The sequence below is a fragment of the Rousettus aegyptiacus genome, unplaced genomic scaffold, assembly GCF_014176215.1.
Source record: "Rousettus aegyptiacus isolate mRouAeg1 unplaced genomic scaffold, mRouAeg1.p scaffold_m13_p_1, whole genome shotgun sequence".
In the NCBI taxonomy this organism is placed as follows: Eukaryota; Metazoa; Chordata; class Mammalia; order Chiroptera; family Pteropodidae; genus Rousettus; species Rousettus aegyptiacus.
In genome coordinates, this window is record NW_023416284.1 from 173705880 (window position 1) to 173733577 (window position 27698).

Genomic DNA, 27698 nt, shown 5'->3' on the forward strand with positions numbered 1-27698 from the left:
ACTAGGTCCTATTTTTATATTTCTTTGCATGTTGGGTAATTTTGGAGTATATCCTTGATATTGGATATGTTATGTTATACTCTGGATTCTGTGATTTGCCTCTGGAGTTTTTTTGTTAAGCAGGCAATTAACTTTACTCTTTCTGTTGAGCAGCATCTCACATGCCTGTTTAGTTCTTTTATTCTTATATAGATGCTTGGATTCCTCCCCACGAATGTGTGGTTCATGACTCAGCTAGAGACTTGGGCCTCTTTCAGTTAAGATATGAAAACGAGATACTTATTTAGTGTCATTTTTCTCTTCCAAGAGTTGACTTTCATCCAGAATCTGCCTGCTCTTGGCTCCACTGTAATATCTTTAGTAGTTATTTTTTGTATTTTTCCCAGATGGTTGCTATATGTGATAAAAGTCAATCCATTAGGAGCTTCCTTGATCAAACTGGAAGCAGAATCAAGTTATCTTTCAAGGTAGACCATTAGGGTGATAGGTTAAACAATAAATTTGAAGGACCAGAATGAAGTCAAAGACTGCTTTCAGAAAGTTATTACAATAATTCAGGGAAGAGCAAATGAGGGCATCAACCAAGTTAGTAACAATGGGGATGAAGATGATGCGTTAGAGAAAGACATGCAAGGTACAATAATTGAATTTCATGATTGATTGCATGGGAGGTGGTCTAAGTACAAATTATACACTATATACACATATCAGAATATAGGTTATACAAATTATACACTCTTTCAGTTAGGATAAAGGTTCAGCAGCAGTAACAAATGGAGGTATAGAATTGTTTTTTTCTCCAACATTCTACAGTTGATCACTCCGGGCTGGACAGACAGCTCTGCTTCACACAATCTTTCAGGTAACCAAGTTCTATTCATTTTGTCAATCTACCACCACTCTGGTGTTTTCCTGCTTTTGATGGTCAACATGAAGTCACCACTCTGTTTTTGTCCCATCCTGTGTGAAGTGGGAAAAAGCAAGTGGAGGGCCAGCAATATCAACTTTTAAGTGTAGAAAGCAGAATTTGTACATACCATGTCTGCTTATATCCTAATGGCCAAAACCTAATCATGTGGCCACACCTAATTCCAAGTGAATATGAGAAACATGAGCTCTAGTGGGGCAGTCAAAACTTGGGCAGGGATGAGGGCTCTATCAAAGGAAGAATGGGTATGGATGCTGGAGAATACGAGCAGCCTTGTCATTAGTCAACCCTGCTCTGGGAGTCAAGCACTCAGAGAACCTCTTTTCTACCAAATTTAACCCTTCTCCAGGGGGAACAACTTGAAGTCCCACCCAAATTCTGAATCCAGCAAAATGTTCAGGATCTCTAGGTGACTCTAAGGAAGGAAGAAGGAAAGACTGGATATTTGGGAGGACAGTAACTGCTTATGTTTCAAACATAAATTTGACATCCTCCCTCTACCCTTCACACACATAAGTAGATACATTTTTTTGTTTGGCTTTGGCATAACAAGGTATAGTCACAACTTTAAGCATGCCAAACTTGGGTCCCCACTGTAGTAAAATGAATCAAGAATAATGCAATTTGCGTCAGCTATAGGATGACCTCATGTAGACCATATATAATTTTATGAGAGTGCAAACAAGAGGATATAAGACCTAAGAATGATGATAAAGCTTGAAGGGAAAAAAATATTTGTTCATTTGTGTAAAATTGATTTAAGATGTAACATCGACATATATATATCTGGGCAGCAGTTCCTATGATAAAGGATTATAAGGGAAAACAGATTAGCCAACAGCTTCACATTTTAAAAATTATAAACTGGACTTGATACTAAATGCAGAGTTTAATAATTAAAAAAGTTTAAATCTGTGCTGATCTAAAGAAAGCCTTTAACATGAAATATTTATTGTACATATGTTGGACAAAATGAAAACATTTTACTGGGTTACACTAACTGTACTCAGTTTGCTTTAACCTAACTAGGTATTATCATTAGTTATATTTTAATTTCAAAGCATCAAATTTTTAATCATTAATTTTCTCTGAAAATAGGATTAAACTTTTGAATAAAAATATCAACATACCTAAGTGGCTTAACTGTCAGCATTCCACACATAATTGAAATATTTGAATTTTGCTTTTTTTTTTTTTTATTACCCCAGCAAATGTTACACTAGATAAAATGATTGGGAAAATACAAATAGATTCATTAAAAACACAAGCTGATTATTCAGATCTACTACATTCAAAAGTATGCAAAAACAATTCAGTTATATTGCAAAGCTGTAATTTTGTTTTCCTAACAAAACATTATTTTATAAAACTGTAGTGTTGTATTGATTGCATTTTAATACAAAATACTTTATATACACAATACAATATAAAAGTAAACTGTGGTACAGAGCCTTCCTCAAAGGGATATATTAAGGCGCTTTACAAATATACTAATATGTTGACCCAAATTATTTTGTTTTAGATTAAAACAAACAGGCTAAATGTTTCACTTTAAATACTAAAAGGATTTTTATTTTCGTTTATTAAAGAAAAATTTCTAAAGTACCTTAGGTAACAGCAGCAGCAATATCTAAAAAACCAAAAAACCTCCCACTGTATTCTCTAATTTCTAACATATTAAGTCAGAATAAAACATTTCCACTCACAGTTTTGCACTTTCCAACAGCAGAAGGTAATCACTTTTTTAAAAAGTCAATCTCAAAGTGACTTCTTAGTCATACATACATTCTATAGTTTCTATTACAAATAAGGTAGAAAAGATACAGCAACAGGGCCTGCCTTAGGATGTCATTGGACAATACATAACAGTATCTACAATTACATAATTATAGAACATGTTTTATAAATACTAGTGATATGCATAAAAAAGGGTAAGTATAAGAAAGACAGTAAGTTTTTAGTGGGAAAATTATTTTAAAAAGAAAACATTTATAACCTCTATGTTTTCACTTCATTTCAATCGAAAGCATATAGATTTTTGATGATGTTCTTATCTCTTTGTTCAGGAAGCACCAGATTCTATACTGGAAGAACTGGATGTAATTGGGGAATAAGAGATAGCTAATAAGGATAGCCAGACTATTAAAACTGCAGATACTAAAGACATACATAGCTCCAAATACACAAAAAAAGCTTACGCTGTCAAAGAAAATTTCAAAATACAAAATTTTTAGTGTCTGTTACATTTGAAAAATAAAGGTAACACAGATTATGTGTGTATGTGTGTGTGGGGGGACAGCACCTTAGTTTTCCTACAACATAAATGTAACAAAGTTGGTTTTGTACTATATTGCACCATAGTCCAGAAGTAAAACAACTCTATGGAAATTTAAGCAAATCTAACTGAGAAAGCCCAAGAGTGAGATAGCTTAAAAATTTGAGTGCTGAGATAAAAATTCCTGACTTAATTTGTTTTGCATAGAATTTTATAGGACTAATCAAATGTGCCATGAAGTTAAGGCTGCTATCTCATTGTACATTTTCCTAAAATTCTCTGAAGTCCTTCAGAAATATTTACCAAGCCTGTAATAAGCCAAACATGTATTTCACTGCCTTCAAAAGGGTGTGTTTGAAATGTCTTAGTGCTCCACCAATGAGAAAGGCATTCATGGGAGGATACCTTATCACATGGTACAGACCTTTTCCATCACAAATTACCAGTGTTTATGTAAGATGTGCTAATGTGCGTGCTAACTGGTAAATTTAATGCAAGGTTCTTAATTTTATATATTAGTGTTCTTACAGGACAGAGGTTCTTAATCAACAGTTTATGACAGCTTTCAACACGTCCAGAATTCCTAAAACTGCAAACATCTTATGTGTATGTGTTGGTATCCATCTTTCTGGGAAAAGAGTCCACAGCTTTCATCAGATTCTCAAAAAAAACTAATGGCCCTCAAAGATCCTACTTATATTACACAGTGGGTCATGCAGTGGCTTACAAGCTGAGTTCTGAGAGGGCCACCACAGAAAGGTGGGAAGTGTGGGCTAATAAATCTTTGCCATCCTCAATTCAACTGGAACAGCTGTGACTTAATTTTACTTACACATATGCTTTCCTACGAAGCTTAAAAACGGAAAATCACTAAAATTATGCCTCTTATCCACATATATTGTTTTGATAAAACAATTCTCAATGAGTGGAGCTTAAGAAAAAGAAAGTACAAATTTTACTAATGTAAGAATTGAGCCCTTTTCCCCTTCCTAAAAGATAAGGTAAATGTATTTTGGTATGAAACCATAAGTCTTCCTTGAAATCTAAGCATATACAAGAGGAACACTGGAAAACATTATTTAACCTTAAATAAGTTAGAATTTGAATTTTCTACTAAGACCACTACATAACTTTCCCTAGTTATAATGGCCACCTTGTTAAATAATTTTTCATCAATTAATCTGTCCATAGGTAAAATATTGCCAAACAGCCAGATTTTCCTTTGCCAATAAACAATCCATGTATGCAGCACTGTTCTCAAAGAGGAAACATAATATTAATGATGACACAAAAATGTCACTATATAGAAAAAGTACTTTCCTAGTGAGTACCCACAAACAATTTCTATTCATAGTTTCATATGAAACTGAAAAACAATCTCTCTGCTATGGATGGTGGAAATCAAGTTTTAAATTTTGAAGTAATAATATGAAAAATCTTAAGATTTTAGGATAAGATTTAGCTTTATGGCAGTTTTGTTCCCCTTTAAAACTGGAAGCAGCATTAAAAATACCAATATGGAAAGAAAAATGGTAGTGCTTTGCTTAGTTTAATGCCAGTAATTCTTGAGAAACAAATGCTAGAAAATTAAATATTCCACGGATGGGAAAAAAAAAAAAAAGATAAACATTTTTTTTTTCCTTCTAATGAACATGCTGTTTCAACCCTGTTTTTCTGAGTTCCAAGACATGAATTTATACAGATTATCATTAGCCTAGGAACACTCACCACCATCATGGCTTAATTTCTATAGCTTATTTTGTACCGAAACAAGGTCATGGGGGGAAAAAAAGCTTTGTAAATGTGGGGAATATTTCTTATTTGGTTAAAGCATGATAAAACTAAAACTGTCATTCAAAAAAATTCCAAAAACTCTTGTCTTTTAAAATTATATAGCATATGTACAAATAGATACCAGACTTCTCCTTTTAAACAAAGCACTATTTTTTAAGTACTTTAAGTACCAAGAACTGGTATTCAGTTCATAATTTACTTTATAACAATTTTTTTTTCTAAATTACTGATTAAAAAGGCTGGAATAAATTAAGATTTTAAAAGACTTTCCCATAATTTAGGAATATAAAATAATGTATACAGAGTACACATAGCTCTGTCACATTTGCATAATTTTACTCTCAGAGCCTCAAAATCCCTGCATTTAAGGCTTTTTTTTTTTTGCAAATCCTTATCAACAATTATTTCCTAGTGTGTTAAACATACACTAGATCACGATTTTTGATCTCTGAGCCTGTATGCTGATCATCTTCATCTGACTGTTGCTCTGAGCCTTGTGAATTAATATATTCATATTCAATGGGCTTTGGATAATTATATGGGTAGCCATTGTCGTCAAAAAACCTCCGAAAGGTAAATTCATAGAAAGCATGTTCAGGGTGCTTTCCATTTTTGTACCATCCATTCAGAGTGTCATTTACACTTTCTTCTTCATTATCATCACTCCATAACTTATCAGGGTCGACGGGATCAAAATTTGATGTATCTGTTGGGTGTGTGATTTTAGGAATGTATGAAGCAGACTGTTGTCTCAGGTCACTGGAGAAATCAATTGTTTTAAAAAATGGATGAGCTTTTATTTCATCAGCACCATTCTTGCCTAAGCGATCTTCTGGTCCTCGGCAAAGTTTAATAATAAGATCAGAAGCTTCAGGACTCAGTTTAGCTTGCGGTGGAATGTGAAGAGATGTTTGCCAGTTGATAACCTTTAAATTTAAAGAAGGTTTTTAAAAATTAGGAGGGAAGAGATAAAAAAACAACAAAAAGTCTTACAAGACTGTGTTTTTTAAAAATAAATTGCATGGTATTTCACCTTTCTTATCTTTAATAATGAATCATTGGTAGGAAATAACATTCCCTCCCATTCCCTCCTCTCCAGACAATTTATACTCACATTAGAAGACTCACTGTAAATTTTAGCTCTCCATTAAGCCATTCTCCCTACAGCAGAAATGGCCATTTCTATTGTGCCTCCCCTGTTCTATACATCTAATACTTTGTGATACCTATTTATGTCTGTGTCCTTCTACTTCAGTATAACTACAAACCATGTTTTGTCTTTGTATTTCACAGTGATTAGCAAATGTCCTGGCACATAATTAATAGATGTTCAATACATATTTACTGTACTTTTCAATAAACTGGAATGAGGGAGGGAAGCGGGGAGAGAAAGAAGGAAGAAGGTAAGAATGGAAGGTAAGGAAGGAAGGTAGTAGACAGTCAATGTTTGTTAAATAAATGAATAAATGAACCCTGTTCTTCCTTATTCATATAAGAACTTATTGGCTATTGTTGAGGGAAGAAAAATAAACTCCTTCTCCAGTATCTCTTCATCTTAAAAGTTTTTCCCAGGTTGGAAAAAGGAGATGCCTCAACTAATAAAATATGTCTTAGAATTGTTTTTGGAAAAAAAATATGCTACAGTGGCAGTTTTTATGCTTGGTTGCATCATCTATTTCAAATAGGAAAAATTAAAATATACGATCAGCTGAACAAATTCTTCATTTTAAACTTACATTCAAGATTTTTTAGTTTAAGATAAAAATAAGAGACTAACAAAAAAATAAGGCTGTTAATTCAAAGATGAGTCAATAGAAATTAATGTAAACTGAGCACAAGATAGAAAAAATGGAATAAAAGAAAACAAAAGAGACATGTACAATATCAAATGTCTACCTTATGTATGTATACTAATCTGAATTCTAGAAGAGAAGGAAGCAGGCAGAAAAAATCTTTTAAGAGTAATGGCAGGGAATTTTCCAAAATTGATGAAGGTCATCAACCTACAATTCAAGAAGCTTTGTTAACCTTCATCAAGATAAATCAAAAGAAAAGTATACATAGAAACATGATGGTGAAAATGCAGGAAAACTGAAGTTAAAGAGAAAATATCCTAAAGCAGCCAGAGGGAGGTGCTCCAGTTCTGAGTAATAGACTCCAATCTATCCTCCTGCTCACAGTGCAGCCTGGACAGAACGCATGGAGCAGCTACCTGAGGACCCTGAAAAGTAAACAGTAATAGGCATATTGGAGGAGAAGGTAAGAGTATGAAGCACCAATGAAATAGTGGTGAGTTTACTATTTTTTCCTTCTAGAATCCCATGACCTAGACTCAAGGTAGCCCTAACCCTGAAGGAGTATAATACAGAGTGAACTCTAGGAAAAAGTCTGTCTAGTTCAGGCTCAGAGAGTGGGAAAGTGGTTTCCTGGTCACAACAGAGGTGAAATAAGGGCCACCTAAAACAGAGAGAGGGGACTCTTCCTCTCCAATTGGAAATTAAATCATACGGCATGTGGTCTCAAGAGGATAGACTGAATCCTGTTTCTTTTTTCTCTATCATCTCACCACCTTGTCCTGGATGCAGGCAGTCATGAGATGTGTGTTTGGCAGAGCAGGGTTAAAAAAGCCTTACTTTCTGGTCAAGGAACTGAAAAGGAAAACCTGAGGAAACTCAAAAGTACCAGGGACATTGTGGAGAAGGAGGAGATTGGGAAACTGACCCCATGAAGTTATTCTCAAACTGCTGGGCTCACCTTTCCACTGTACCTGTATGGCTCTAATCCTAAAGAGCGTATCAAAGACTTTGAGAACTGAGCTAAGGAAAATACACAGCCCAAAGAGAGAGATGCCTAGCAATGTAAAAGGCTTTGACAATGAAACGGACATTGAAATCACAAGCCACAGAAAGCTGGTCAGAATGATCTGATAGAGACCTTAAAGTAGCCATTACAAAAATGCTCCAAATAAGGATGGATACTCTTGAAGACAGAAAGTCACAGCAAAGAAATTAAAGATATGAACAGGTACCAAATGTAAATTTTAGAACTGAAAAATACTATAACCAAAATAACTCAATAGATGGGCTCAATAGCAGAATGGAGATGTCAAAGGAAGAATTAGTGAACTTAAAGATATACACTGAAGAAATTAGGCAAACTAAACGAAATAGAGAAAAATGAGGTTAAAAATATGAGAACCTCATCCCAGACAAGAAAAAGCCAAAGTAGTTCATTACCACCAAACCAATATTACAAGAAATGTTAAGAGGACTTCTTTAAGATGAAAACAAAAGGATTAAAAGTATGAATAATAAAATGGCAATAACTATATATCTAACAGCAATCACCTTAAATGTAAATGGGTTAAATGCTGCAATCAAAAGACAAAGCATGGCTAAGAGGCTTAGAAAACAAGACCTCTACATATGCCGCCTATAAGAGACTCACTTCGAATTGACAGACTGAAAGTAAAGGGATGGAAACGAATAGTTCATGAAAATAAAAACCAAAAAATAAAAAAATAAAAAACAGTTGGGGTAGCAAACTTATACCAGACAGACTAGAATTTAAAACAAAGGCTATAGCAAGAGACAAGGAAGGCCCCAGCAATCCCACTTCTGGGTATGTATCCGAAGAAACCCAAAACACTAAATCAGAAAGACATATGCATCTGTATATTCATTGCAACATTGCAACATTAATTACAATAGCCAAGATATAGAAGCAACTAAGTGTTCATCAACAGATGAATAAAGAAGTATATATACAAGAGAAAATTACTCGGCCATAAAAAAGAATGAAATCTTTCCACCTACAAAAACATGAATGGACCTAGAGGGGATTATGCTAAGTGAAATAAGTCACACAGAAAGACAAATACCATATAATTTTACTTATATGTGAAATTTAAAAAACAAACAAACAAAATAGAAACAAACCCAGATACAGAGAACACTTTGATGGTTTCCAGATGGGAGCGGGATTTGAGGGATGGGTAAAAAAGGGGAAGGGATTAAGAAATACAAATTGGTAGTTACGAAATAGTTACGGGGATGTAAAGTACAGCATAGGGAAGGAATAGAGTCAATAACATTGTAATAACTATGTATGGTGTCAAATGGGTACTGGATTTATTGGGGTGACCACTAAGTTATATAAATATCTAATCACTGTGTTGTACACCTGAAACTCATATATTGTTATATCAATTGTAACTGAAAAATATTATTTTTAAAAAATCTAAAAAAAAAATATGAGAACCTCAGTAATCTGTGGGACTATAAAAGGTCTAACATTGGTATCGTTTACGTTCCAAAAGGGAAAAGTGTGTGTAGAAAAAATACATAAAGAAATAATGGCTGAAAACTCCCCAACTCTGACAAAAGATAAACCTATAAATTCAAAAAGTGAACACCAAATAGGATAAGTGATACGGGAAATGTAAAGAAATCTAAGATGGCTACCCTGTCCCGAAGGAATTTTTCCAGCCTCCTCTCCTTCGAACGCTTCCTTTCCCGCATGCGTATGCGAAACGAAAGACCGCCAAGTATGCGGAAGGAGCCTGTATAAAGCCACCTGCCTGCCTTTGTTCCCGGCTGACTCTGGAGAGTGACCCCTCTGAGCCCGCTGGCGTGAGCAAACCTCCTTCGACTCTTAGTTTGCTGAGTGCCACTTGGTTTTTCCGGGTTCACGGGCCTCAATCCGCAACATTCTGGTTCCCCGGCTGGGAAACCCAACCGCGCTGGCCCTGTGAAGCCCCTGGTTTGGGCGCGACGCTGGGACGCTGGTAGGCCGAGGCGACCGAGGAACCAAAGGTGTGGCCTTGGGCCCGGCTGCACTCGGCCGGCCCCGCTCCGTTGTTTCCCCCGGAATCTGAGCGGCAAAAACAAGGAAATTTCGGCGGATCCACATCGGACACGGTAAGGCCGCGGCCCGCGGTAGACTGGCCCACCTTAAGGGTGGAAGGAGAGCCTGATCGCCTCCCAGGGGCAGGCGCCCCCCAGGCACGGACCACCAGGGAGCGTATGCTTTAACCTCTGAGAGCGTGTGTCTTTGAGGATCGCAGAGACCTGTCTCTGAGATTCCAGTCTGTGTGCCACGGTGAAAAACTACGGGATCCGAGAGGGCCGCGGCCTGCGGTTCCGTAGTGATGTCATACGGCATCACGGTGATCCGTCCCTCCAGGGAACGACCAGGCCTGGAGTTCATACGGGTGCACCCTAACCGAGAAACCAAGGCGCGCTGAAAGTCTGAGAGAGACGCGGCCCTGTGGGCATCCGAGTGGTCTCTGAAAAGGAACACCCCACCCTTTATCTGTTTTTGCGGTACCAACACAGTGGGAAACATGGGGTCAGGTCAGAGTACGGCAACAGTCCTTGAGACTATGTTAAAGAATTTCAAGAAAGGTATTCGCGTCAGAAGTGGTTATTACTGAGTGGGTGAAAAGAGGCAAACTGAAGGAATAAAGAAAGTGAAAGAAGGTTTGCGGTAGTAGAAGGTCTGTGAAGGGAAATTGAGAGGAAATTTTGTGAAGGGAAAGTGTAGGAAAAGGTTTGTGAAGAAATTCTGAAAGGAAATTTTATGTAATAAAGTGAAACAAGGCTGGAAATTTGAATGCTGAGACCAAGCCGATACAAAAAAAAAAAAAAAATGGAATTGTTTTTAATGTTCTTTATTTAGACTATTGGTTTGATGCAAATGTTTTGAAAAGGTCCTCTGGGAAGAAAACTAGGATTCTGTATTTATTCAAAATAATTTTAGTGTTTTGCGTTGCTTTAACTAGGCTTCTAGGACTTTAGAGAATATATTAACACTGGCCTCTGTACTTACTTCTTAAAGGAAGCTCTCTGTAAATATGGGGGGAGTTCCATTAAACTGACCGTCTTAGATTGTATGTTGAAAATTTTAAGGAGGGTTTCTCTGAGGAGTATAGGATCATGCTGACCTTGGGAAAATTTCATATTCTTTGTGAGCTTGAGTGGCCTACTTTAGGAGTAGGTTGGTCTTCAGAAGGGAACTTAGACCTCCCCACAGTAAGAGCACTGTATTGGGTAGTGACAGGGACCCCAGGATATCTAGACCAAGTTCCGTACATAGACACATGGCTGCAGACTGCTACTGTAATGCTCCCTTGGGTCCAGTTCGGCACACATAGGCAGGGACAGAATAGGGCATTTGTGGCCCACCTGGCTAAGTGAAAGGACGAGGAGGTGCCAACAAAATTAATTCACCCAGGGACCCTAAGGAAGATTCTATCTAATGACCACTGTACATCCCAGTAGCTTTGTCGGTCCGCGAGGCCACTTCAGTGTCAACTGCACGACAGGCCTCTAGCATCAGTGTCTTTGCTGCCCCCTACCGCCCCAGAGCCCCGGCCCAACACCATATCCCCCGTCTCGTTCAAGTTTGACTTGATAATAGAAAAGCCCGAAAAACAGTGGTGGAGTACCCAGAACCAAGAAAGCTCGTGAGATCTCCACTACAAGGAAAACATCGTGAAAAAGTCAAAATTAGAGGTAAAGGTTGGGGCAAGGAAGTCAACAAATGTGTTGAAAATAGTAGAGATACACCAGGAGGTAACTGACAAACGGGGAAAGCAGAAGAAGGTGTCGCTGTTGGCAGCTACATTAGGGAACGAACCCAGGTCTAGTGCAACAGACGGCTGCTCCCACATGGCATAAAGAAACCAAAAGGAAATTACGCTGTAACCAATGTGCCTTCTGTAGAGAGATCAGCCATTGGAAGAACTAGTGCCCTCATTGCAGGGAAACTGTCAGTCCAAAAGCGTCAGAGAATTTAAGACATCAACCTGAGCCAGTCTTCAAAGATGACTGGGCCGAAGGACAATCAGACTAGGAATAGTCGCAACAGAAGTAGGAAGGCCAATCAGTGATTTGTATAGTGGGCATTCAACATCAAAAAGGAGTCAGTACGCTCCGAGGGGCAACTGAATTCTGTCAGTTCTGAGTGCTAGGTTTAAATGTAAAGGTTCCCCATACTGTAATTCCATTAATGAATAATCAAGAACATAAGTAGCTGACCAATGCCAGAGTAACTTATCATCAGGGACTGCTGTGCGAAAACCATGAGTCCGTCTCAAAACTGTAAGTACATTAAACCCTGCAGACTGCCTTGGTGCCCCAGAGGTCCTTGAGGTGTCCAATACCTGGGACTGGGCAGAGAAGGAAGCAAAATACAAAAGAGTGCCAAATTTAGCTGACATAATACAGGGACCATCTCAAGGTGACCTTAGGCAGTAAAAACCTTGCAGGCCTGGAGGGCCTCGATCTTGGTTGGCCACGAGGGGCATCACTGGGACTGAGACATAATCAATGTGCAAAATGCAAATGAAAGGGCACTGAAAGGGCAAGTGTCCATCCAGCCCTGGGAAGTCGGGGAGGGGTGGACCTGATAAGTCCTTGCCCCGCATAGCAAGTCTTTCACGAAGACGTTGTTCTCTTTCCCAACAATGGAGGCCCAAGCACTTGCAAGCTCCAATCCTAGAAAAATCCGCCAGGATCACAATGGTAGAACCTCAGGTCACCCTTGACATGGCAAAAAGAAAAAACTGAATTTTTACTAGATACTAGAGGTGCCTACTCTCTCCTGACCCTTTCCATAGGTCTGTCTCTCCAATGCTAACTGCACAGTGACAGGAATAAACAGTCAGCCTAACGTAAATGTCCTTTCCCATTGTGAGACCAGGATTAGCAATGAAGTTCTCTGCTACACATTAGGACCAGGGTCCTGTGAAGAAAGTGCCTTGCCTGAGAAACTAGCACACAGCCTAAAATGGGAGCAGCCCCCTTGCCCACCACATAGTGCACTGTTTGTAGGGAACCTAAGGCTACACCATTTGCAGATAACCTGCCTCTATGTCAGGGTTTCCTACTAGCCAGCCAACTACCTCCCCGCAATCTGTTAAGTCAGCCTTCGAGGCAAACAGAAAGGGCCCCACCCAAAACTTAGGAAGGATAAAGCTTATGCTTTCTTTAAAGTGTCTACTAAAATACCAGCAGAAAATGTGTAATATTTACTAAGTGTGCTAACTAATGTTTTAACATCTCAGATAATGACACTGAACTACAACTCCAGTTCTTCTGTAAGTTATGCAAATTACTCACTAGATAGTTTCTTATTAATGGAAGAACTATTCTTATGTTAAAACCAAAACCAAGGGAAGAATTTTCTTACAGCAACAAAGCAATCAACTTCCTCTAAAGCTAGTCTCAGATATGAGACCCATCAAAAAAGGGAGGAAATGAAATGGGACATCTCTTGCAGAGTTAATCTTTTTAGTAAACTTAAGTTTTCTTCCCTCCTTTCTTTATAGAAAAAGGCCCTCCCCCTCAAATCCTAATAATTGGCCAAAACTGCTAACTCCGATGATCCTCTGGCTATTGATAAAGGTCATCAGCCCATTGTTAAGTGGAAATGGTGTTAAGACAGGCAGGGCCCTTAAAGTCCGAGTGGGAGGGGACTTTAGGCCAAAGGTCTTTTTACTCTTTAAGAAATATATTAACGAAGCCTGTTTTCCCTTACTTGCTTAATAGGCACATTAATAGATATGTGATTTAAATAATCAGTTTGAATCTTTTTCCTTGTCTAGGGACTAAGGCTGCACCTCAGCAGGAAACCCAAGACCCCACCCTAAGGCAGAAAGGGAAAGAGCTCCATGAAACCCCAGTAGGCAAGGACTATATGACCCTTCTCAGCAGGAAGCAGATACAGAAGAAGAGATCTGTCCCTCAACATCCATACTAATATGGGGGTTCATGGCTCTTAGATTGGAGTTAGGCAGGAAAATTAGTTAAGGGGTTTCTAGGTCTGCCTGGTGTTAGGTGGGCGGGGGAGGGTCAGCGGATGCCTACCTGGAGACTTCCCAGCCTGATATCGGAATCAGAAAGCCCAACTGGTAAGGGCCCACCCTAAAGCCCTGGCGGCACTACCCCAACCCAGATGCTCAACTGACACTCCCCATTCTATACCCTACCCCCACATAACCCTATAAAAACTATGGCCTCTCCTCCCAGGGTGCGACTTCTCTGGCCCCGCTCCTCTCTGGACCAGTGAACCTCACCCAGGAGCCCTCTCCCAATAAAGGCTTGCTTTTAAAACTTCTCTTGGTATGTCACAGTTTTACCTTACACCTGCAAAGACACTGAGGTCATTCTATCTCAGAAGGAGTTTGCTGTAATCCATCATGCAGCCTAAGGCCTTTAGGCTTCTCCCCTTACAAAATCCTTTTCGGGAGATTCTCCCACCCCAGGGCAAAATTGAGGGATGGATGTATCTGCAACTATGTTAACAGAAATTTAGGAAAAATATAGATTTAAGGGTATTCAGTCAGTAGAGAATTAACTTTTTGAAAAAGGTTTCTACACAGGTATTTATAATAAATTTGGAGTCATAGTCGGAAGACTAAGATCATAATTGGCTTATTTTCCTAATTATGGTAATATAATTCTCATTTAAAAGATAAATTAAACTTTAGAAAGAGCCCCCATACTTCTAGGGAATTAGGTCCACCCCTTTTAGTCAGGAAAAGAAATATAGGTTAAGGATTAGAAAAAGGAGCCATTCCAGCCAAACTAAACAGGCTCTCATATTGTTATATTAGCAACTCTCACTGCCATTAAAGTTACAGGTATTATTCCGTGAATCCACTACACCTGGGTATAGAAAACAGTGTCTCCAGAGAACCAAAAAACTTAGACTACAGAACGTTTTCTTGATCAGCCTCTCTGGCTCATGTTCCGGAGGCAGCAGAAAATCTGAGATCGTTGGCCCTGTTCTGGCCACCCCCAGAAGCTGGTCAGTCTATGCATGGCAGAAGCTTGAGGAATTTCACTGTGGGACTCCTTATAATTGGACTTCAGGGAAGAAATTGGTGCAAAGAACTGTGAATATGTATCCATGTTACCAGAAGAGATCGGAGAATGTCCACCACCTCGGTTTTCTACAGCTACCGTGAATTGCAGTGCTTTTCAGATATATTTTCCAGAGCCGTGCTGGACATGGCAGGATTTACCACTTGCTGGACGTGGCAAGTGGCCCCTAAACATGGGACCTGAGTACAGGAAAACGTGTAAATGAGGTAAGGTGAGCAGACTCACTCGGGAAAAGTGTACGCAAAAGAGCAGGAGGGAGAAGATATAGATCACAGCCTGGTAGAATTCAAGAAAGCATGCATGTTAAATAAATTTAAGGAACAGACTCATAACCAGGAGTAAAACAGGACAAGGGTCAAAGGACTGCAATGTTTTTGTACAGAGCTTAAAGCTATACTTAGGGCTAGGGAATATGGTGTGCACACTCACCAGCTTCAGCAATTTTAGATCTCATTTAGGAAACTTGTCCCTGGTTCCCAGAGGAAGGAACTGTAAATAGTTAAATTTGGGAAAAGATTGGGAAGCAAATGAATTGATTCCCACCAACGCAAGGCCCAAAACTGGGTGAACCCAGATAAACTTTACTAGATTTGTAGAAGGAAGACATACAATTCCCTCCCCGCAAATTGGGAAGGAAGCTGTATAATAGGCATGATAAAGCCTTCCTCCTACCTCTGAGAATAAAGGAACTGCTTGGTCACCCGGTTCCAGAAGCCTTTGCTGGGCACAGTGGTGTGCGCCTGTAGTCTCAGCTACTCGAGAGGCTGAGGCAAAAGGACCTCCTGCTTGAGCCCAGGAGTTCTGGGCTGTAGTGTGCTATGCCAATCGGGTGTTTGCGCTGAGTTTGGCATCAATATGGTGACTTTCTGGGAGCGGGGGACCACCAGGTTGCCGAAGGAGGGGTGAACCGGCCCATGATGGAAGTGGAGCAGGTCAAAATTCCTGTGCTGATCAGCAGTAGTAGGATCACGGCTATGAATAGTCACTGTAGTCCTGGCCTGGGCAACATAGCAAGATTCCATCTCTATTACAGCAGGTAAAAAGGGAACTACAGAGAGGGGACTGGAAGGATAATGAATGGCCCCCAGAACACATAATCCAATACTAGAGGTCTGCCACTTGGGCAAAAGAGATCTTGGGGATACTGTACCCCCATTTACATGTTAAATTATCCAACCGCAGGCAGTTACTAATAAAAGTAGGAGAGTTCTGACCCTCCAGGCACATCAAGAAACTCAGATGAGAAATGCCATCTACCAAAACAGATTGGCACTAGATTATCTATTAGCAGCAGAAGGCAGTGTATTTGGGAAATTCAATCTCACCAACTGTTGTGTGCAGAGAGATTACCAGGGCCGGGCAGATGAAGATTTTATCAAACAGACGACGGACTGGCACATGTGCCTGTACAAACATGGCATGGATGGGACCCCAATAACCTCTTTAGAGGTTGATTCTTCACTTTTGGAGGCTTTAAGACCTTAATTAGAGTAGTAGTACTTCTCCTTGGTACTTGCCTACTTCTGCCTTGCCTGTTGCCTCTTGTTTGGACAATTACCTCCATTATAGAAGCTATGGTGGAGAGAGACTACAGCAAAGATCTTTATGCAATCAAATTATTGGTCCCTGGTCCAGGGAGACCAAGAGGGAGATCAGGAAGGTAGTCAAAAAGGTGATGCCCTTTAAAGAATTTAGATGGGCATCAAAAGGAGGGAATGATATGGGAAATGCAAAGGAATCTAAGATGGCTACCCTGTCCGGAGGAATTTTTCCAACCTCCTCTCCCTGGAACACTTCCTTTCCCGTGCATGCGAAACAAAAGACCTCCAAGTATGCAGAAATGATCAATGTATAATTCTACCGGCCTGCCTTTGTTCAGGGCTTAGACTCTGGAGAGTGACTCCTCTGAGCCCGCTAGCTTAAATAAAAACCTCCTTTGATTCTTAGTTCACTGAGTGCCACTTGGATCTTCCAGGTACAAAGGCCAAAACCCACAACATAAGCCCTAAGAAATCCATGCCCAGACACATCATAATTACAACACTGAAGGCTAAAGACAAAGACAAATTCTTGAAAGCAGCCAGTGAAAAATGATTTGAATGACTATAGATTTCCCATTGGAAACTATGGAGGACAAAAGGAAGTGGACATTTTAAACTGCTGCAAGAACTGAAACCAAGTGATAACATCCTAAGGAAGGTGAAATAAGACATTCTCAGATGAAGGAAAAATGAAGAGAATCTGCTGTCAGCAAACCTCCTCTAAAAAAGCTGCTAGAGAAGTTGTTTAGACAGAAGGGATATGATATAGAGGAATCAAAATATCAGGAATGCAGGAAGAGCAAGGAAAATGCTAAATATCCAGGTAAATATAAATGACTATTTTTCTTACCTTGAATTCTCTCAAATAAGTTGATGGTTGAAAACAAAAACTGTAGTAACAATGTTGGAAGAGGTTTTAAATGCATGTAGATATAATGTATAACATAACAAAGTGAAGGGTAGAGCATAGAGGGTCTACATTGTGGTAAGGTTCTACATGGAACTACACGGAAGTGGGAAAATACCAATTATAAGCAGACAGTGAAAACTCAGTACGTATTTTGTAATCACCAGAACAACCTCTAATGAAACTACATAAAGAGATAATAGTCAAAAACACAGCAGGGGGAGATCCCATGGAAAATGGTGAATAGAAAGCTTGAGGGTCAGTCCCTCCACAAAAACAATAATTAAATTGGGAAAAAATGAAACAAAACAAACTATCAGAATCAACTATTTTGGAACTCTGGAAGCTGACTCGGGCACTTAAAGCAGCCAGAGGCATGCTTCATGAAGGGAGAGGCTCCTAACACTTGGGAAGAGGGCAGAGTTGTGAACCAACTACCATTCTCTATTCCTCAGCCCTTCTGTGGTTATGGAGAGGGCAGCTTACCTCCCTGGAGCAGCTGACTGCTGCCTGGTAGCCAGTAAAAAAAGACCTTGCCTTCCAAAAATTTGGGGTTGTGCATTTTGTTTGGTGTTGGTGATTCTCTGAGGAACCAGTACAGATGCCTGCCTTTCCTTTGACCTCCTTAGGAAGAGTTAAAGAGACAGACATGCTTTTCTTTTTCGATCTAGACATTTACGGAAATCTCCATCAGGCCACTGGTTTGGGCTGTTTTTCTTAGTGTTGTTTCGAGAGTTCTTTATATACAAGTCTAGGTAGAAGCCTTTTGTTGTAATGGGATCTGTAAATATTTGAACTCCCATGCTATAGGTTGTCTTTCACTGTCTTGATTGTTTTTGGCAGACTGAATGTTTTTAATTTTGATGAAGTCTAGTTTCTCGACCTTTTCTTTTATGGATAATGATTTTGGTGTCATTTCTAAGAACTCTTAACCTAACCTCAGGACATAAAGATCTTTTATTTTCTTCTAGATGTATTGTAGCTTTATGTTTTATCGCTTGATCTACAATCCATTTTGAGTTAATCTTTGTTTACGATAGGAGGTTTACATTGATGTTCAGTATCTTTTGTACATGACTGACCAATTTTTCTAATACTATTTGTTGAAATAATTTACTTTCTCCATTTGGACCTCTATCAAAGATCAAATGGCCATATTTGTGTGATCCTATATCTCCATTCTCTATCCTGTTCCATTGATCTATGTGTGTATCCTTTTGCCAATATCACGCTGCATTATTATAACTTCACAGTAAGTCTAAAAATCAAGTAGTTGATTCCTCTTAATTCTTTATTCCAGTTCTTTTGTCCACTCATGTAAATTTTAGAATTGGCTAATCTATATCTATAAAAATTCCTGCTGGGAATTTGTATTGGAATTTGAGTTAAATCTATAGATTTGGAGTTAGAGCTATACATTTTGTGGGGAGAACTGATAGCTTCACTGTGTTGAGTCTTCCACTCCAACAACACAGTATGTATTTCCATTGAAGATCTTCCTGATGATATTCTTTCATCAATATGTAGCTCTCAGCACATAGATCTTGTTCATGTTCTATCACATTTACACCTAAGTATTTCATTTCGGGGAAGCAATAGTAAATAGTAGTTTTTAAATTTCAGTTTCTGGCTGTTTATTGCTTGAACATATATAGAAATACAATAAATTTTTATGTATTACCCTTATATCCTACAACCTTGTCAAACTCACTTGTTGGTTCTATGGGTTTTTTTCATAGTTTCCCTGGGATTTTCTATATAGAAAATTATGTCATCTGTGAAGAGGGGAATTTTTTATTTCTTTCTAATCTGTATGCCTTTTATTTCTTTTTGTTGCTGTATAGCACTGGCTAAGACTATCAGAACTATGTTAAATAAGACTGGTTAGAATAGATATACTTGCCTTTTTCTTGATTGTTAAAAGAAAGCATTCAATTTTTTACACACATTCATTCACACGCACTAATATACATATATATATATATATATGTGCTTACATATATACATACATATTAAAATCAAGGTGAAATAAAGACACTTTTAGACAGACAAATCTGACACAAACCTGAGAGAATGCATTACCAGTACTAAAAGTAGACCTGTACTAAAATAAATTTTAAAGTAAATTTAAAAAATAAAATATTAAATGCAATGACAGAAGCAGTTACAACTTGATGGGGGAGCATTATAGAACAGATGCTATCTCAAGACACTCTTAGAGAATGATTAAAAATGATCAGAAGTTAACCAGGCTTCAGAAAGAGGGGAGGGCTGTGGAAGACAGGAGAGAGAAGACAATCCAGAGGGAATGGTATGAACAAAAGAACAGAGGACTAATTTGGACTTTACATACAAGGGAACCACTAAAGTGTTTTTAACGGTACAGTTTATTGTCAAAATTATAAGCATCTCCTCACTGAAGTGCCAGAGGTAATTTCAAGTGGAAATACAGTAGTTCCCCCTTATCCATGGGGGATAAGTTCCAAAGCCCCTGGTGGATGGCTGAAACCAAAGGGTACTGAACCCTATATATACTATGTTTTTTCCTATATATACCTACCTTTTCACTTAAAGTAAGCACTTTATGGTTGCTCTTTGTCATATCTGAATTGCCAGCATCATTACTCTTGTGCTTTGGGGCCATTATTAAGTAAACTAGGGTGATTGGAACAAAAGCACTAAGATACAACAGTCAATCTGATAACTGAATTGGCCACTAACAAGTGGGTAGCATACACAGCATGGATACGCTAGACAAAGGGACAATTTATGTCCCAGGTAAGACAGAACAGGACAGCATGAGATTTGTCACACTACTCAGAATAGCGAACAATTTAAAACTTATAAATTGTTTATTTCTGGAACTTTTCATTTAATATATTCAGACTACAGTTGACTGCAGGTAACTGAAACAGCAGACAAGGAAGAATTACTGTATAAACAACTGTTTGCAGTCTGGGGCTAGAATGTGCACAGAGGGAAAAAAGCCAGTAGGTGATAGACAAAGTAAATTGGAATAAGTCTTCAACAGGTACTAAAGACTTCTATGAGAATGAAATACGAATATAGTGTATGAGTTAGGGAGAATATAAAAGTACGGTGACAGAATGATGGAGAGTAGAGTTCATACATGGAAATTTAGTGGGTTCTTATATCTTTACAGGTTCATCCTTTATTTATTTATTTTTTAGGTGAGGCAACCCTTGGTTTACCTCACAGATTTCAAGGACCTTGTCAGCTTACAATCCCTTATTTTTTATTTTTTATGCCTATAGCACCTGGTCTTCCTAGGTAGTCTCGCATTCAAGTACTAATCAGGCCCGACTCTGCTTAGCTTCTGAGACAGATGACAAGTTCATTGTTTAAGTCCAGATTAAGATGCTCTACATAAAGGACTGACATACATACAATGCAAGAGACTTTGTAACCATTCTTTTGGTATAGATTCTACACCTTACCTTCATTTGTGTTTCTAATGGTGTTTGTGCCAAGAAAGGAGGTTGTCCCACCAACATTTCAAAAAGAATTACACCAACGCTCCACCAGTCACATAACTGTGTATAGCCTAAAATAAGATACTGAAGTTATAGTTATTTATAAGCACTTTTTAAAAAGTGCTCAAAAAAATAAAAAATAAAGTGCTCAGAATCAATATAATCAAAATTAGTATTAAATCAGCAATTTATAGTGTACAATTAATACTTTTATTATAATCCTAAAAAACAAGCCATATATTCTAATGAAGTTTCAGCTGGTATAATGGCCTATTTAGATTATTTATAAAACAAATATTTTACCTGTTCGTAACAACACTTCAGGTGCAATATAATTGGGAGTCCCAACTAAAGAATGTGCTAGACATCGCTGGTGCTGACGTGCTGCTCTCCGCTCCAGCGGCTTTAATCTGTCTCCACATCGACAGTTAGAGGGGTCACCCCATTCGTTACTGAAATCCATGCTATCTTGCCGTGGATGGTCACCTGCAAAGTAAAAAAAGAAAAGAAATAAAAGCGACAAGAACAGTAAACCTACAGTCTGTTTAATCTTTTGACATGGTTTAGAGTTAACACGCTCCCCTGTGACAAGCAAAGGAACAATGTACACCAAATCACTGATGGTGTTTATTACTGACTGCAGCCTGTGATCTGAAATATCAATTGGACAAGCCCAAGATTCAGTAATATACTCAATGTTAACTGATGATAGTTAAAGTCATGAGTAGGCAGGATTAAGAATTTGTTACTCAGACTGCTCCCGAGTACTACTCTGGACAAAGTTTCGAACAAATTAGGTCAGTATTCATTTCCTTCAATAAATGACAATGATAAATAAAAAAAGAAACGGTTCTTCTCTCAGGTAGCTTCTCTGTAGGGGAGAAACAATAAACACATACATACATAAGAAACAGTGATACATTCTACGTAGAGAGTCAACATGGAGTGATGTGACTGAGGTGACATTTGTAAAAACAAAGGGAATCAAACAGTTGGAAACCAGAGCAAAACATTTTATCAGAAACAACAGTAACAAAGAAGACCAATGCAGTTAGGAGAGAATGGTAGGAAATGGACCAGGAGCCAGTGCGCTTGGGTTTTATAAGCAAAAGAAATGATTTGCTTTTCACTCAAACTACAGTGGGAAAACACAGGAGAATTTGAACCAAGAAAATGACAACATCTGATCTATATTTAAAAAAGGAAACCCTAACTGCTGGGTAGATTATAAAGGAGGACAAGAATGGAGACCAGATAAGAAGCTATTACACTTAAGCTTGGACCATCGTGGTAACAGTAGAGATGGCCAAAAGCGAACAGATTCAGGATACATTTAGAGGTGGAGTAAACAGGACTTATTGATGGATTAGATGTAGGGGCTATGGGAAAAAAGCCTCAAGGATAACTGAATGGATAGTAGTGATGCAGTTTACTAAACTGGGTAAGACTGGAGGGGGGATGTGGAGAGAGAGAAATTAAGAGTTGTTTACTGGTGATTTTAAGTTTGAAAGGCATATTAGAAATCCACATAAAAGGGAGAGGCCAGGTCTGGAGAGAGATTTGGAAGTCACTGATAAAGAGATGGTATTTAAAGCCATGACTAAATAAAAACACCTAGAAAAATATGTCTAAAATCAACCTAACGGTATTAATCAATTGGGATGTTTGATTAAAATACAATTTCTACCCTCTAGTGAAGATTTTCAATCAACAGACTGTAACAGAGCTTAAAAGTCATATTTTAAGAACCATAGGTGAATCTGAATAAACATATTACATTAAGTTGAACATTAAAAAGGTTTGGGTGTCTCAGTTCTATCAATTTAACGTCACCTCTACTCGTGTTCATAGAAACACAAGAGGCTAAAACTTACCTCAGGATTGCTATGAGCATTAACTCAGAATATATGTAAAGCACCTAGTCATACTAAGTATTCAACAAATGTCAGAGGGACTTCCACTTCCATTAGTGCTTGAAGGGATCTTGGTGAGACACTGTGGTGTAGTAGAAATAACATGGGCCCTGTAATCAGACAAACCTGGGTTCAAAGCCTAGCCCTTACACTCATTTTCTGTCTGACCTTGGGCAAGTAACTTCATCTAACTAAGCCTCAGTTTCTTCATCTTGCCTTGTAATGACATTGTGAGGATTAAATAGAATCTTGTATACAAAGTGTTTAAAGCTAAATAAGTTATGTAATAGTCATACAGTGGAATCCTAAATAGCAGTGAAATGTTACATGCAATAACACAGATGAACCTCAAACATAAAAGAAGTCAACATAGAAGAATATATATAGGATGATTACATTTAAATAAAGTTCCAGAGTAGGCGAAATGAAATAATTGTTTAGGGATATATACATATGTGATTAAAGTATTGAGAAAAGTAAAGAACTGATTACAAAGCTCCGAAATAATGGTTACCTCTGTGGAGGAAAGAAGGGCAAGCAATTGTTTACAGGCTTCAAAGGTGTTTATAATCTAGTTTTTTAGCTAAATGGTAGGTATGAGGCGTCATTTAAAAATTATTTTTAAAATGTTATTTGTCTGACGTATTTCAAAATAACAAAAATGTAAAGACGTTTAAAATGTTAACACTTAGAACTAAAATAATCTAACACACTATTTCATTTTAGAAGTCTAGGTGTCTAAACAATTCACCAGTGCTTACTCAACAGTCAAGACCTGACCCAGGACTTCTGGTTCCATCCAGTGATAATACCATCTTATATTTTATTGCATTAATAAATCATATTAATATGTAAAAATTTCATGCTTTTACTCACCACTCTGATAGTACTTAGAATCATGTGTCCATCTGAAGCCAGTGCAGAGACCAAAGTCAGTCAATTTAATATGACCATCACGATCAATCAAAATGTTATCGGGTTTAATATCTCTATGAATAAAACCCATTTTATGAACACTTTCAACTGCACAGGTAAGTTCTGCTATGTAGAATCGTGCCAGATTTTCTGGAAAGATGCCCATTCTAATTAACAAGCTCATCATGTCACCCCCGGGAATATAGTCCATTACAAAGTATAAATTGTCCTTATCTTGAAACGAATAATACAGACGAACTACCCATTCGTTGTCAGCTTCAGCCAGGATATCTCTCTCAGCTTTAACATGAGCAACCTGATTTCGAAGCAGAACATCTTTCTTTCGAAGAGTTTTTGTTGCATATAATGCCTTAGTATCTACTTTTCTTGCTAGACAGACTTCACCAAATGCTCCTATTCCTAGTGTCTTTATCTTCACAAACATAGACTTGTCCATTTTAGCCCTCTTAAGACGGATGTAATTAGACTCTTTTTGGCACAGCATCTTTCTCATTTGATCCTGGGCATCTTGAGATAATCCAACCTAGGCAAATAAACTAAATGTTAAATAAGGAATTATCTTCTATATAGAATATTAAGAAATAGCTTGGAAAAAATTCAGGCACATATTTAAAGGTTAAATGCATAATTTTTAATAAATCATGTTAGAAATCTAGACTATATTTCAGAAAAGTTAATTATCAAAAGTGCAGCTTAAGAGATAGTTAAGAGTATATTTAAGGTAAGTATATATGCAGATTCAGCTGTGAAGAGCAGGATGATAACGATCAGCTTTCTACTCCTCTCTAATGCACTCAAAAATAAATGTTCCCAGTGTGCAATAACCAAACGTCTGTGCACATGCATCCTCATCTATCCCTCCATGCATATTCATCCCCAAATACATGATTAGATGGCCTGCATTATATGCTTTGTGGAATGCTTAGGACTCAAATATTCTTTCTCCCATTTTAGGCTTCATGAAATTTTCACTCCAGGTTCATTTATTCTGAAAAAAACTGATGTATTAAGAACAAAAGAATATCTTCTCTAACCTAACCACTCATTGTCAGTCTTTCCTTTTATCTTTCTCAAGGCATTAGAATAAGGGTAGGAAGGACTCACAATCATCACTAATACAAAATGTGAAAGGTTTCTCCTGCCTTATTTGAAAGGGACAACTTGTATGATTACAGAGTATCTTTTAGATATTTTGGAACATTCCAAATAGTCAATGTGACTATAAAAACAAAAACCAGCTTCTAAGTAGACATGGAATACCTGGATTTAGAAGAAACAGTTTATTTTTGGCTAGCTAAAAATAGAACTAATATATTTTTTAAAGGGAATAGAAATTTGATTTAAAAAGTAAAGTCTAATTCTACAAATGCAAGACTAAAATATAGCAACCTCATGCTTCTGTTAGGATGCATTTTTGCATGCAAAAAACTTTTAAGAAGGGTGGCATGCTAGACTTAGTATAGAACTGTTTCTCTTAAAATCTTACTTGCCTACACAGTAATGGAGACTACAGAAGTCAGCAAAGCTTCCAACACCATAAAAGTTTAAATCAGCTATTAGTGAAAGTGAAGAGGAAAAAGGAAAAATAAACTAAGAAAATACATACAGACAGACTTTAGTAAGAAAACTTAAGAGCTAAAAATATGGATAAGTAATAAGTCATACAAATTATCATGGTGTTTCTCATCTAACAGAATTCATTGTATAGCTGGAATAACAATACTCTGATATCAGATGTACAAAACCATTTTAAAATAATGGTTTTCTCAAGTTATGTGAGGAAATTTTATAAATTTAAGCCTGTTGGATTTTGAGTAATAGGTGTAAGATTAGGAGTCAAACCTTTGAACTATAAATATGATAAAATAACAATGACAGTACCACTATAATATCTAGTAAAAAGCTCTATATAGAATCACAAGAGATTAAAGTGTTTACGTATTCTGATCTCCTTTTTAGTAGACTTTGACTTAATAATTTCAGCACATTATAAAAACGCAATTAGATGGCAAAACAACTGATGGGAGATGTCTCTGACACCTTAAATTAATACCAACCTACGGAAAATGTTTCATAAATGTATCAAGAGACCCAGATAATTCTAGCTCATTTTAAAATGTTATAGCATGTAAAACCTAAAATAACCTTTGCTCCAATTCCCATGAAAAAGGATTATGTATACCTAAATTGCACATCGTAAATTATATTTTTCTTAATTTATTAGAACTTTATTATAGGAAACTATGAGTAAACCTTGAAATACTAAAATAAAATGCTATGATAAAAAGTACTTTAACGTTTAATGACTTTTAAATAATTGATAATATATTTAGTTATAAAAAAATTCTAGACCACTATATTTTAAAAGAAACACCTAGCAAATAGATGGAGTACAAAAATGGACATTTTGAAAGGTTTTACCCGCATCATTTCATTCTCTAATTGTTTTTTACGATGTAGACGTTGCTGATGAGATTTAAGTACATTTTCTACATGTTGCTCCATAAAGAATTTAAATGCCTGAGGAGAGTAACTTTGAATACGAGATTCTCTTCGCTCTTCATCTTTCTTGTTTTTCCTAACAGTAATAGGTGAAGTTGTAATCTGTTTCTTTTCTTTATCCCCACTATCAACATTTTCATAACATTTTTCACTCTCATCGTCCTTGGACAAGCTCAGCTGATCCTCTTTGTTAGATTTACTGATTGATTCATATGGAGGAACAGATGGGTTTTGATGTAGCAGATGTTTTGGATAAGGTGGTGGTGGGCCTTGATAATTTGGAGCTTCAGCAACTGGTGGCATAACAGTCATATTTGAAGTGGTACCCTCAGGAAAAGGACTAGGTTGAACAGATTGAATTGGCTGTGGTAACCAAGAAGGGTGCGTAGGTGCTAAAGCAGTCTGTAGCTCTGGTTTCAATACACGTATGCTTTTCACAGGTTGCTGAATTGGAGCTGGTGTAATAGCAGTGACTGTTGTAGCTGAAGGCTGAGAATTAGCAGAATGACTTGTTCTATTTCCTAAGGGGTTATTAAAAGAATTTGACCTCACTGGTATGTTAGGTTGCCATGTCGGGATTTCATGCCCAGTGCTTGTGGACGACTGAGCTGGAGCAGATGACGACTGAGGCCAAGTTGTTTGCAGTCCAGGTACACTAATGTTATAAAGTTCCATGTTATGACTGTTTCTATTTGGCACCATCACAGATGGAGGGATATTTCCATTTGTATATGAAGAAGGAGCAGTAGATCCTCCCGTCTGTAAAGCAGAAGGGCTTTGTCCATTAGTTGGGGTCAGAGGATACGGAGGGGGCGGCTGCCGATTCACAGCACCAGCAGGGACAACATTTTGGTGTATCATAAAATCAGTTTGACCACTACCATTCTGAATTCCAGGTCTCCCTGGTGGAAAATTAAATTTGTTAGAACTTGGCATGATGATTGGTTGTCTGCCAACAGGAACAGAGCTAATGCCTCTCTGTCCCTGATTAGGAGGGTTCATTGGGGACGTGTTAACAGGTGGTGGAGGATAGCCCTCCTGCCAGGCTCCAGGTGGAACGGGGGAGATTCGGGAGATCACATATTCCATGTTCCCGGAATAGCGCTTTGTTTGAGAGTTTGGTTCCCATGAGGAGGGAGGTGGAGTTGTACCTCTTGGAGGAGGAGTCTGGCCCCTTGGAGGTGGTGGTGGAGTGACACTCCTTACTTGAGGAGGTGGTGGGGGGTTCACTCTCTGTCCATTGCTAGGGTGACCTTGAGCAAATGCAGTTATACCAGATCCTGACAAAGGTTTTCCTACATCTGTCTGCGAGCTGGGACTTTCAGAACGATAGACCACACTTTCTCCCAGTGGTGGGCCATGTCTCTGAGGAACTAAGGATTCTTTAGAACCTTTCCAGCTTTGTTTGCGGTTAACTGATTGTTGCACACTCCCTACGGTCATAAAACAGAGAGAGAAAAAAACATGTTTTTAATCTCTTATTTTTGAAAATTTTAGCTTGGAATAAACAGTATACCT

The 27698-nt window shown here is 38.0% G+C and overlaps 1 protein-coding gene across 1 annotated transcript in view; it reads right to left on the bottom strand.

Annotated features, from left to right (window-relative positions):
• Positions 1-2092: 2092 nt before the first annotated feature.
• The window catches only part of LATS1 (large tumor suppressor kinase 1), a 46125-nt gene continuing 20519 nt past the window's right edge, over positions 2093-27698 (bottom strand). Inside the window, exons 4-8 of the mRNA XM_016160149.2 lie at positions 26100-27613; positions 23619-24201; positions 21133-21315; positions 20794-20900; positions 2093-5923 (exon numbers count right to left, since the gene is read on the bottom strand). Coding sequence (XP_016015635.2) covers positions 5414-5923; positions 20794-20900; positions 21133-21315; positions 23619-24201; positions 26100-27613 — 2897 coding nt within the window. The 3' untranslated portion in view covers positions 2093-5413. The remainder of the gene's footprint in view (positions 5924-20793; positions 20901-21132; positions 21316-23618; positions 24202-26099; positions 27614-27698) is intronic.